This window comes from Salvelinus namaycush, chromosome 23, assembly GCF_016432855.1.
Source record: "Salvelinus namaycush isolate Seneca chromosome 23, SaNama_1.0, whole genome shotgun sequence".
In the NCBI taxonomy this organism is placed as follows: Eukaryota; Metazoa; Chordata; class Actinopteri; order Salmoniformes; family Salmonidae; genus Salvelinus; species Salvelinus namaycush.
This window is the reverse complement of record NC_052329.1, coordinates 14601559-14615115: the sequence shown is the minus strand read 5'-3', so window position 1 is coordinate 14615115 and position 13557 is coordinate 14601559. Positions and strand designations below refer to the sequence as shown.

General features: G+C 40.5%; 1 protein-coding gene across 2 annotated transcripts in view; it reads left to right on the top strand.

Annotated features, from left to right (window-relative positions):
• The first annotated feature begins 5209 nt into the window (after positions 1 to 5209).
• Positions 5210 to 13557, top strand: part of LOC120018735 (paired box protein Pax-3-like) — a 33209-nt gene continuing 24861 nt past the window's right edge. For both annotated transcript variants that reach the window (XM_038961937.1, XM_038961938.1), the window contains exons 1-4: positions 5210 to 5294; positions 6015 to 6250; positions 6501 to 6630; positions 7113 to 7256. In XM_038961937.1, coding sequence (XP_038817865.1) covers positions 5210 to 5294; positions 6015 to 6250; positions 6501 to 6630; positions 7113 to 7256 — 595 coding nt within the window. The remainder of the gene's footprint in view (positions 5295 to 6014; positions 6251 to 6500; positions 6631 to 7112; positions 7257 to 13557) is intronic.

Here is a 13557-nt window from a genome sequence, read left to right as displayed (position 1 = left end):
TCATTTCACTAAAAGGTGAGTGTCTGGTGTTTTGGTAATATGACGTTTGATGTTCTTAAACTAAAATATTTAGATTTAGGAAAATTGTCATAATAAAATAACTTGCCACAAATCATCTTAATGCAGCCCGTCAAAGCCGTCCATAAACGACATCATCATCAATGTGATAATTATATTCTTTACAAGTATGATCTCACCAGAAACGTCATATTGGGATGTGGCAATATACATTTTCATCCCATCGAATTGATCTGTAAAAATGGTCGATTAAATAAATAGGCTTTTTAGGGAAATATAAAAGCAGTACATCAATGACTATAAATATTTTTTCCAACAGTATTTCACAATTTCCTGTGTTCAAATAGGCTATTTAAATGTCAAGGGAATTGACAAAACTAATATTAATTTTATTGAATTGGCTTCCTCCTAATGGTTCAATGAATGACAATAATCTGCTCCTTAGCACGTGAAAGGACCCTCGTTTTCCCTACGCATTTTCTCTACCGCGCGCAACTATTGTCCACGCGCGTTCTAACAGAAATACAACATTTAAGTTGTCTTTTCAAAGGTACAAAATAGGCTAATGTTAATTGACTAAATCTAAAGCCAGTGGGATACATATTTTCTGCGTAAATAAGAGAAGTCTGATAGTGCTTACGTTCGATCTCTCTGCTGTGCTCTCTTTTCTCCTAGGTGACCTCACGGGGTTGGAGAGGTGGAGGTAAAGACAAAAAACGTGTAACATCAGGTGCGTCATATGATCCTTCCAACTAGTTGCTGTTGTCTTCAGGTGCGTCATGTGGAGTGTGAATTCGTTCAAATACCATTACAATGGCATACATTTCAGAATAACATTTTGCCATCAGAAAAAACTAAACAATCCTCAAAAGAGGGAGTAGCATGGAGAGGGAGTAGCATGTCTTCAACATCAATTTGGTCAAACCTATTCTGTAGTTGCTATTAGCAAGGCTACTGGCGCTAGCAGCAAGCATAGGCCTGTCAATGTGTTATTGGTATTATGTAATGTAGGCTATCACGGAGGCCCTAATAAAAGTCAATTTAGCATGTACATGTGCATATGCCATCAGGTCCCGCGTCAAAGGTTCAGCTGTTGCCACGATGGGCGAGCTATTACGGTTATAATGCACCTCGGCACCTGGATGGATAACGACCTCTTGTGCTTCTGTGCATGACATATGCGCCCCACGCGCAAGCACCACTTTATGGAGAGAATAACATGTAAAATGGAGTGAAATGCGTGGTATTTGGGACGACACACAAAGAAAATAAAATGCTTACAAAACAATCAATTATAGGCATACATTATTAACCAAATCGATGAAGAGAGTATTTACAGTATATACACTGAACAAAAATATAAACACAACATGTAGAGTGTTAGTCCCATGTTTCATGAGCTGAAATTAAAAAAAGCCCTGAAATTTTCCATATGCACAAAAAGCTTATTTCTCTCAAATTTTGTGCACAAATTTGTTAATATCCCTGTTAGTGAGCATTCCTCCGTTGCCAAGATAATCCATCCACCTGACAGGTGTGGCATATCAAGAAGCTGATTAACCAGCATGGTCATTACACTGGGACATTACGCTGGGACAATAAAGGCCACTTTAAAATGTGCAGTTTTGTCACAACACAATGACACAGAAGTTTTGAGGGAGTGTGCAGTTGCCATGCTGACTGCAGGAATGTTCACCAGAGCTGTTACCAGAGAATTTAATTTAATTTTCTCTACCATAAGCTTCCTCAAACATTGTTTTAGAGAATTTGGCAGTACATCCAACCGGCCTCACAACCGCAGACCACGTGTAACCACGCCAGCCCAAGACCTCCACGTCCAGGTTCTTCACCTGTAATAAAGCCCTTTTGTGGGGAAAAACTCCTTCTGAGTGGCTGGGCCTGGCTCCCCAGGCCCACTCATGACTGCGCCCCTGCCAAGTCATGTAAAATCCATAGATTAGGGCCAAATGAATGTATTTCAATTGACTGATTTCCTGATATGAACTGTAACTCAGTAAAATCTTTTCAATTGTTCCATGTTGCATTTCTATTTTTGTTCGGTATATATACAAAAGTATGTGGACACCACTTCAAATAAGTGGATTCAGCTACTTCAGCCACACCCATAGCTGACAGGTGTATAAAATGTAGCACACAGCCATGCAATATCCACAGTCAAACATTGGCAGTAGAATGGTCTTGCTGAAGAGCTCAGTGACTTTCAACGTGGCACAGTCATAGGATGCTACCTTTCCGACAAGTCAGTTCGTCAAATTTCTACCCTGCTAGAACCTCCCCGGGCAACTGTAAGTGCTGTTATTGTGAAGTGGAAACGTCTAGGAGCAACAACGGCTCAGCCCAAAAGTGGTAGGCCACACAAGCTCACAGAATGGGACCGGCGAGTGCTGAAGCGCTTAACGCGTAAAAATTGCCTGTCCTTAGCTGCAACACTCACTACCAAGTTCAAAATTGCCTCTGGAAGCAACGTCAGCACAAAAACTTTTCGTTGGAAGCTTCATGAAATAGGTTTCCATGGCCGAGCAGCCTCACACAAGCCTAAGTTCACCATGTGCAATGCCAAGCGTCGGCTGGAGTGGTGTAGAGCTCGACGCCATTGGACTCTGGAGCAGTTGAAATGCGTTCTACTTCACCAGAGTGATGATTCACGCTTCACCATCTGGCATCCGACGGATGAATCTGGGTTTGGTGGATGCCAGGACAACGCTACCTGCCTGAATGCATAGTGTCAACTGTAAAGTTTGTTGGTGGAGTAATAATGGTCTGGGGCTGTTTTTCATGGTTTGGGCTAGGCTGCTTAGTTCCAGTGAAGGCAAATCTTAACGCTACAGCATACAATGACAATCTAGACAATTCTGTGTTTCCAACTTTGTGGCATCAGTTTGGGGAAGGCCCTTTCCTGTTTCAGCATGAGATTGGTGTGAAAGAACTTGACTGGCCTGCACAGAACCCTGACCTCAACCCCATCAAACACCTTTGGGATGAATTGGAACGCCGACTGTGAGCTAGGCCTAATCGCCCAACATCAGTACCCAACCTCACTAATGCTCTTGTGGCTAAAAGGAGCAATGTTCCAACATCTAGTGGAAAGCCTTCCCAGAAGAGTGGAAGCTGTTATAGCAGCAAAGGGGGGACCAACTCTATATTAATGCCCATGATTTTGGAATGAGATGTTCGACGAGCAGGTGTCCAAATACTTATGGTCGTGTAGTGTATGTAGGGTTTAAAATGGTATGTGTATGTTTTATATTGAATTTGAAAATATCAGCCAAAAATAAAACAAGGCCATGGGATTAATGTATGACAAAAAAATTACAGTTTACTACAAAATCATCCAAATACCTTTACCATTCAAAAGTGATTGGATCATTACTCTATATACTATTGGGACTAAATAAATTACATCTAAACGCAAACATGCAGCTAACCAAGTAAAAATGAACTCCTTTAGATGGACAGTGGAGAGAAGTGGGGTTTTGTCTGAATTCAAAGGTGGGGAATGAACCTCTGCTCTTTTGATTGATAAGGAAGCTCTAAAGAGCATGGCTGCTTTCACTTCTTTTACGATGACCTGCACTGCAGCCAAACATTCAAAAGAAAACAGGCTATGTGCACACTGCCCACAAAATGAGGTGAAAACTGAGCGGCACTTCCTAACCTCCTGCCAAATGTATGACCATATTAGAGACACATATTTCCCTCAGATTACACAGACCCACAAAGAATTTGAAAACAAATCCAATTTTAATAAACTCCCATATCTATTGGGTGAAATAACACAGTGTGACATCACAGCAGCAAGAGTTGTGACCTGTTACCACAAGAAAAGGGCAACCAGTGAAGAACTCTCTGTATACACCATTGTAAATACACCCCATATTTATGTTTATTTATTTTCCCTTTTGTACTTTAACTATTTGTACATCATTATAACGCTGTACATAGACATAATATGACATTTTAAATGTCTCTATTTCTTTGAAACTCTTGTGATTGAAATGTTTACTGTTAATTTTTTACTGTTTATTTCACTTTTGTTTGTTATATTTCACTTGCTTTGGCAATGTAAACATATGTTTTCTATGCCAATAAAGCCCTTTGAATTGAATTGAGGAAGAAAGAGAGAGAGAGAAAGAGAGGGACTGCAATGCCCCTTCCTTGTGAGATTGCCTATAGGGATACTACGTGTCTTTAAAACTTGCAAGGCAACTATAAATAAATGCCCAACAACACAATAGTTACGTCTGTCAGCAGAGCAGACGTTCTTTACCGCTTTCCTGGCGTCGTACCCTGCTGGGGCGCGAGTCCCGGTCAGACGGCTCTCCTATTGGTAGTGCGCAATCTAAAAGCGACAATAAATTCCTCGAGGTGCACTAACTTTTGCAGCGTTTGTGTTATCTTCAGGCCATAGAGTGAGAACAAATGGATGCATAGGCTCTACGAAAAAATACCTTCAATTAAACACTGTTGTATGTTGAGTGACTAATCAAAACGGCATTAAAAACATTAAAAACTACACGCATCTGTATATGTAATCGAACTTATGACCTGAGGTGATGTCACATCTGTCAAGAAGATGATTAAAGAAGCTTCCTCAGTCCTGTCCCAAGCAACGCCTCTGACAACAACTCTGAGGAAGAAAGTTTCCTGCACCGTCAGCCAATCATTACGCACGCCCAAGAGCCGGTCTCCCTCCTCTAAACCAATCACAGAGCCTGGATCACTGATGGCAAAGAAGTGCAGCACAACTAATAACTGTTCCTCAGGGTTTTGACCATCTTCCCTCACTCTGAACGTGTGTCAACAACAACAGCGACAACAACATCACTTGCATGATTATTGATGACATCGCAGATTCCCTCACGTATCCAAGTGCCTCTCGACTGTTGAAAGATCAACGCATAGGCGCACTCTTCAGAAGTCTACCTCAAGTTTTTCCTGGTTTGGTAACTTGGGCTCTTTTCTTCGGGAGGCGGGAGTGTTTTTTTTTTTATCTCCCTGGACGCTGGTTCTTGTCTAGTCCAGTGGCTACCCTATCAAGGCTAACCTTCCACGAATTGGAATACAGGGCATTTTTACTCATAATTTCTCCCAGTGGTCAAGCTCCATCGTCGGCAGCTCCCTGTTCTCCTCTCTGGCGGGAGGTTAGTTGAAGGCATAGGGTTGTGGAGGTATGACTGCGTTGGCAGGGGCAATACCAAGGATGATGCGCCCCATGCTGGCTCAGAACTACCCACACAGTGGCTTCCCACTGGAAGGTAAAATCAAAAGTCGAAACAACTTTTTGAGCACTGCTTGTGGGAAGATTTGGGCTTCGATGCGTAATAATTAAGGAGTGATTATTAATATAGGATATTCTGTAGCCTACCCCATAACCCCCTCCCCCCTAAACGTGGTCATATCCAATTGTAAAAACATTTTTTATAAAACTTTGGGATTGACACGCAAAATTGAGAAGTAACACAATTAAAATGTAATGTTCTTTTCATGTTTCATTTTTCAAAGTTATTTTCATTTCGGTTATCGGATGCAAAGTGGTTTGAACGGTTAACGTCATCTTTATCATCTGCTTTTTTTGTAGTCATTATTGACACCTTTTTATATGTATCTATTTGTTTGCAGTGGACTATTAATTAAAGTATTAATTTAATAATCTCTTAATCTCTGAAAACAAATCATTTGTTTATTTACAGAAGATTTACAGGCTCATATAAGTAGGCTATACACCTCGCTATTTTAAATAATAAGATACAGCATCATTACTTAAAGCAACTTTTAAGGACTTTCATTGTTACCAAACCTTTCATTTTAAACGACTTTAATTTTTTATTAGGCTATTATGTATAAAAAAATGTAGTAGTAGCCTTGTGGTGTTATTAGTAGCCTATGATGGAAATAATGTTAGTTGTTGTGTTGTAGGCCTATAGTTTATAATCATGAAGCCTTCTGGTGACCATTTTGTGTTTTCTTTTACTCAGTCTCAACCCCGTTAGGCCAAGGCAGAATGAACCAGCTCGGGGGAGTTTTCATAAATGGCAGACCTTTGCCCAACCATATCCGCCATAAGATCGTCGAAATGGCCCACCATGGCATCAGGCCATGCGTAATCTCCCGTCAGCTTCGCGTCTCTCACGGTTGCGTTTCCAAAATCCTCTGCCGGTACCAGGAGACCGGCTCCATCCGACCCGGGGCCATCGGAGGAAGCAAACCCAAGGTGAGGGAGCACGAGCAGTTCTATCGCTGGTGAAATTGTTGGGTTTTGTATTGTCATGCATTTTATTATTCTCTTAAAACTGTTTTCTCGAGGTATGACATGTTGGATTAAAATTTAACAAGCTACAGGTTGGGAAAGCATGTAAGAGGCCTATATTGTTTTGCTGAGTGTAAGTAGACAGTGTAAGTAGATATGAGCTGTTTATTATGCCTTAATTAATTAACGATGATATGATTTGTCGTTTCCTTAGCAGGGGACGACACCTGATGTTGAGAAGAGAATAGAGGAGTACAAGCGGGACAACCCGGGTATGTTTAGCTGGGAGATTCGGGATAAATTACTGATGGATGGGATATGTGACCGGAACACCGTTCCATCAGGTAAAAGGAAACATTTGCATTCTGTCATAATTGCTGCCCATTTCAATGGGCGCAATCTTCACCTGCAGCCATAGATTGTTCATCATCATCATGGTCATCATCATCACCGTCTTATTTATGATAATGGAACTAATGTATTTTCTTTCTCAATAACCACATTTTACCACAATAATAAACCGTTTACTCTCTGAAAACAAAAACGTTAACACCTGCTGAAAATTATGGCTGGGGGAAATAATAACTGTTATAATGTAATTAACAAATTAATTTTAAGTTAAGATAAAATCATAAAAAAATATTGCAAAGTCAATCGATTTTTTTAATGGTGCATATGTTGATATCAAGTTAGATTTATTTGATGCTTTATCATGGTAGATTAGAAGAACAAATAAAAGCCAGTGAGTGCAGATTGTTTAACTTTTATTTAGACTTTTCCAGTTTATTATTTATTAATCAGTGCTCTGTAATTTCTTCTAACACAGTGAGCTCTATCAGTCGCATCATGAGGAGTAAATTCGGAGGGAAGGGAGATGACGATGATGATGAAGATGAAATCGAGAAAAAGGAATTAGAAGAACACGAACGGCGGGCCAAACACAGCATCGAGGGCATCTTAGGAGACCGATGTGAGTGCAATCATAAATAAATAATTTCCTCTCTTCTATAGGCAACTTGCGTGAGGCAGTTACTTGTTGCGTAAGGGGTAGGCCCTTCATACACAGAACTAAATGCTTCTGTGCACTTTCATGTTCTTTGAAACGGTGAGGAAACTTCTCGTTTATTCAAAACTAAACAAAGATGGACAGAAAAAGGTTTTCATCTTGTTTTGTGTAAGCTTCTTGGTTTTCTGACTCGGTGTTATAGGCTAGGCCTACATTTTCACAATGGGAGTCACCACTCCTTACGGGTTGCCATTCATTTTTAGACTGTGAGGTAGATAGGCCTAGTCTGTCTTTAACTCTAAAACTGTTGTTGTTTCCGATGAAGTGAAAGCACAAGGAGAGTGTCTTCCTTGGTCAACAGTCATAAAGTGCACTGGATTGTTTTGAATTCTTATCGACCATATCTCTCCTGCTAATGCTTGTCCCATGAGGCGTTACGATAATTCAAACAGCAGGTGATAACTTTTGTGGTAAAGGGAGGATTGCCACTTTGTGTGTGTGTGTGTGTGTGTGTGTGTGTGTGTGTGTGTGTGTGTGTGTGTGTGTGTGTGTGTGTGTGTGTGTGTGTTAGAGAGAGAGAGAGAGAGAGAGATAATTTAAAACAATTAAGTGAACGAATGTGTAACCACGGGTGCTTGCACGAAGTGGGCAACCCACACGATATTTGTTGCAGACAAACATTATAACGTTCAGGCCTCGAATCAGTCTGTGCATATTCTACTTCTGCTACATATTTGCATTTAATTGTTTATGGTAGGACACTTTGCTTATATATATAGGCTAGCCTTTACCTTGTAGGCTTATTGTAGGTACATGTTTACTTTTTATAATGTCTTTATCATACTAATAACGTTGTTATTAGGCCTATACATGCATTTTAATCGAGATGCACATAGCCCCGTTGTAATGTTTGAGGAAATACCCCTCATCAAAAGTATATAAAAAAGAACCAAAAACTTTTTCAACCCCTAATTGCCAAGAAATCTCATAACATCCCATTTTACGGTTTCCTATAATTTATTATGAACGAATTCGCAGGCCTATTCCATCTCAACGCACCTGCTCTTTCCGCTCTACTGTAAAATGCAAGCACAGTAAAACAAATTATAGAAAAAGACAGAGAGTTGGAGGAGACAAAACGTCCCAAATGAGTTGATCAAACATTTGTATAACAGTTCCATCCCTCACAAAGCCAGGCCTCGAGCACACAATCGGACATTTGAGGATGAACTTGGGAGACAAAGGCGCGAGAGTCCATTGAGATTTACGCTTCGGTTACGCGTGGACAAAGCCTGGCTTCGCAGCAGCTTGGTCGCCATAAAAGAAGGCAACCTGTTTATAATTCAGTCAGAAAAGGAGAAGGAGCTTTGCAACAAAAGGCAGAGAAAATACATTATGAGACCGCAATGAAGGATGAATTATTCAGGTCCGCCAATAGCCGCTGCTCGGGCTAGGTCTAGAGACTGTTCACCATGGAGAAATGGCCGTTTTCACCTACAAAATGTTTCTTTTGGAGGCTTTTTAGGTCGTCTAAAGAAGCCGACTGCCATTCAGAACCTCTCAAGCCCTCTTTCACACACACACACACACACACACACACACACACACACACACACACACACACACACACACACACACACACACACACACACACACACACACACACACACACACACACACACACACACACACAGTGTATAGGCCTAACTGATATTTAAACAACATGCTTTCAAATCAGCTTAATACGCTTATTTAATGGCGAGGTGAATTAAACTTCTTGATAATGTGTTACTTTTAATTTTGGACATACAGAGCATTGTGGACATAATGGTTTACGAAAAAACTAACTTTTTGGTTATTATGTGCACTCAGATTATACATTTTGTGCACACTCACATATTTTACACAACGTTTAAAAGTTACTAGTTTTTTGTTGATGTTTCGGGTTCACGCTTTCAACACTTTTATATTGGCCTTTTTAGTTAATGTCACTTAATAATGATTTAGGCATGTTACAAATTCCAATGCCCCAAGATAAGAAATTATAGTTTCTGTGTAGCAGCCTCATATCAACGGTTTTGACAAAATATTATATCTCATAAAATTACAAATATTTTCCTAAATATATGCATAGGCTACTTTATGGTTATTAATAATTTAATTCATAGGCCTAATATATAAATATTTATTTTTTATTTTTTAAGTACAAATTGTTGCACAATATATTTTCTTACCAATATAGGCCTGATGATATACATGTACAATTGGCTAGTAACATGTCCCTGTGCATGGTCTATTATTAAGTCTTTGATGCCCTATTCTTTCCCTTTTAAACATTAATAATGTCTTCTAAATGATTTGATATTGTGCTATGTCACATTTAATGATCGAGGGAGTGTATTAAGGACTCCTTTGGTGAATGGGGACCAATGTTCTCCCCCGAGAGGCGCGCTTGGCCTCGAGCGGCGGTCACAATGGAACTCGCCACTCGTCATGCGCACTGCTGCAATACTCACCCATCATGCTCTCACCCCTTGCGCTCTCAAAATCTCTTCAAGCGGATTAAATTGAGCCTTTTATTTCATTTTACTTTCATCCAGAGAGCGAACCCGCCCCTCTCCCTCGGTTTCCTTCTCTTTCTCTCCATGCCTGCGGCGCACATTCGTTTAATATCTATGGTTCATCTTCAGGAGTGCAACCGCTAACAAAAGGAAGTCAGTTTGTTGTAGAAAGGTCCCTAAAATTAAATTATCCGTTAAATCATTGACCCATCTGATATTTGTCTTTATTTGGTTGCCAATACATGTCACATTGTTTTATTAATTCCAAAATGAAGGGTATAAACTAATATTAATAAGCCTAAAATAGTATCCGTTTCCTTAGAAAGGTTGTGCTGTGTCCATGTGCTCATTCGGGCTCGCTTTACCTCAGTCAGTTTACTATCCTATTTCCATTCGTATCGGTCAAGTGTACATTTTACCCTAAGGGCTAACTATAAATGTAAATGACCTTTGCCACGACAATGCTTTGACTTGAAACGGGCACAGTTAATTTTAGCACTAATATCAGATAACTCAAACTAATGCATGGTTTATACTATTATGCGTAGGTAATGAGAGTTGAAATGAGCGCACACTTCAAATTGGTTGGTGTTTGGTCCTGAGGACTAAGCTATTGTGGCGCTCTAGAGATTGCCTTGTATGGGTAGAGTGACGCCAGTAACGCCAAATCTCGACTTTTTTTTAACGATTTGTAGTTTTTTCGAGACCTGTGAAGTCCACTATTTTCGTGCGTTTTTTCTGTCTGGTCTCATTTGGAATGCTGTTTTTACAGCCGCAATTACAATCTGAAAATTACTTTTTTTTCCCAGCTTAACGGGTCAAACATTGATGAAGTCGATGTTTGTTGAGACCATTGTTGTGCGAGGGTCGTTCAGAATTCATTGTCGTTTCTCTTAAGCGTCCACATCAAAGGCGGCTTGTTTGGATTTATTTGTCTGGGGAAAAAGACAACTGAAATGTATTTCGGAAATTTCAAGCTAGCTCAATTGCAGCTTCGTGCACCACAGTGCCTAAAATGATGCGCAAGTATATCCTCACGTGCCAAATGTGATTGGAAAAAAGGCTGGTGCAGTTGGTTAAGTAGACAGTAGGGCAGGCTATCTTTCTCAATTCATGTGTCAGAGAAAATACTTTCAACTTAGAATTACAATAGTTGAACACATTATGCCACTCTTAAGAAAATACTTTTCCAAATGTCCAGTCAGTGATCCAGTCTCACTAAATGCCTCCTGTGCATATTTTCTATTTTGGCACAGTTCCTGCATAACCATTAGCAGGGGGTTCAATATAGTAGTTTCTCTGCCTTCCAGAATCTAAAAGGCTAACATTGAGTTAATTAACCCTAGAAATGGAGCTAATGATTGATAATGTACAAGAACGACCCTCTCTCCTCCTCTCTCATATTTCCAGTGTATCTTCTTAACCTTACTTGGCCAATTAAAATTTCCCTGAATAACACTGATGATACATATAGAGGAGCCTTGTTGGCCCAGCACATTTCCATTTATACTCGGACACACACAAAATTCCCCATCTGAAAGACAAACAGTCAAAGAGGGATAACTTTATTTTGTGAAAGGGACTCCTGGAAAGGGCTAATTGAATAAGTCTGGGATCTTTGAAAACCTGCCATGGTGAGCGCAGTCATCGTGTCATAATTAGGTTTATTGAGGCGCATTCCGCCAATCTGCTGCCATTCTCCCAGCCTCATTGTGCCCAGAGCCAGGCCAATAGCTGCAGGACACAAGGGAATCAAGAGCTGACAATACATGAAAGGGCCAAAAGATTTAGCTGCTTTTGTAACAGAAACTGAGCAGGACTTTGTTTGTGTAAATAAAGTTGACGAACTACCCACTACTCAGGCTGGAGCATCTATACAATTTAATGTGGCCACACACCAGATTAGTGCCAGGAGGAGAGGGAGAGAGGAGGAGAGGGAGAAGGGGGGGGGGGGGGGGGGGGGGGGTGCTGGAAAGAGAGTGAATGGGGAAGAGAGAAGGGAGGGGGGTAAAAGAAAATTGTTTGAGAGAGTATTAGGGGCTAGGTTTGTGTATTTAGTGTGTGAGTGTTTGCAGATTTATGTTCTGCATGGCTTCTGATGTTGGATTTGTGATGTTCATCATTGTCTTACAGTGGCACTGGAAGAGGATTTGCTAAGAGGCATTGAAGTTGGAAACACAATACACACTATACTGTAGCATAGATCCATGGTCAAGTTCCCATATCACATTCTCATATACATCACCATGTTCCAGGTCTTATGTTTTAAGGTGTTAAAGGTGCTGCCTACTGAAAATCAGTTATCTTCATGGATTCAGTTACACTCCGAAGGCACATTCCAAATAATGGCTGATGCACGCATTTGCTCCCAAGTGGCGCAGCGGTCTAAGGCACTGCATCTCAGTGCAAGAGGCATCACTACAGTCCCTGGTTCGAATCCAGGCTGTATCACATCCAGCTGTGATTGGGAGTCCCATAGGGCGGCGCACAATTGGTCCAGCGTCATCTGGGTTTGGCCGGGGTAGGCCGTCGTTTTAAATAAGAATTTGTTCTTAACTGACTTGCCTAGTTAAATAAAGGTTCAATGTCACTGAATCTTTCACACAAGTCATGCGTTGATATTTTTGTGTGAAAGTTTGAGTTGTATGTGCAGTTAGGGAACAGAACAATTAGACTATAGGGAAACTCAGTAAGATGACTTGATGGATTCCACTCATGGCACATTCCATGTATACTCTTAAATAGACTTCATACTTTAGTTCTTCTCTCTTTAGTTTTTTCACCTTGTTAACACGATCTCACAATTAAAATATCCAGCAGCAGATGATTCATACCAAGGGTGCAACTTTGGTTTTAGAAGTGGGGGGGACATAATATACAGTACCAGTCAAAAGTTTGGACACACCTACTCATTCCAGGGGTTTTCTTTATTTTTTAAAACTATTTTCTACATTGTAGAATAATAGTGAAGACATCAACACTATGAAATAACACATATAGAATCATGTAGTAACCAAAAAAGTGTTAAACAAATATATTTCAATTAACAGGTGTGCCTCGTTAAAAGTTAATTTGTGGAATTTCTTTCCTTCTTAATGCGTTTGAGCCAATCAGTTGTGTTGTGACAAGGTAGAGGTGGTATACAGAAGATAGCCCTATTTGGTAAAAGACCAAGTCCATATTATGGCAAGAACCGCTCAAATAAACAAAGAGAAACGACAGTCCATCATTACTTTAAGACATGGTCAGTCAATCCGGAAAATTTCAAGAACTTTGAAAGTTTCTTCAAGTGCAGTCGCAAAATCCATCAAGCGCTATGATGAAACTGACTCTCATGAGGACCGCCACAGGAAAGGAAGACCCAGAGTTACCTCTGCTGCAGAGGATAAGTTCCTTATAGAGTTAACTGCACCTCAGATTGCAGCCCAAGTAAATGCTTCACAGAGTTCAAGTAACAGACACATCTCAACATCCACTGTTCAGAGGAGACTGCGTGAATCAGGCCTTCATGGTCGAATTGCTGCAGCGAAACCACTACTTAGGACACCAATAAGAAGAAGAGACTTGCGTGGGCCAAGAAACATGAGCAATGGACATTAGACCGGTGGAAATCTGTCCTTTGGTCTGATGACTCCAAATTTGAGATTTTAGTTCCAACTGCCGTGTCTTTGTGAGACTCAAAATAAGTGAACGGATGATCGCCG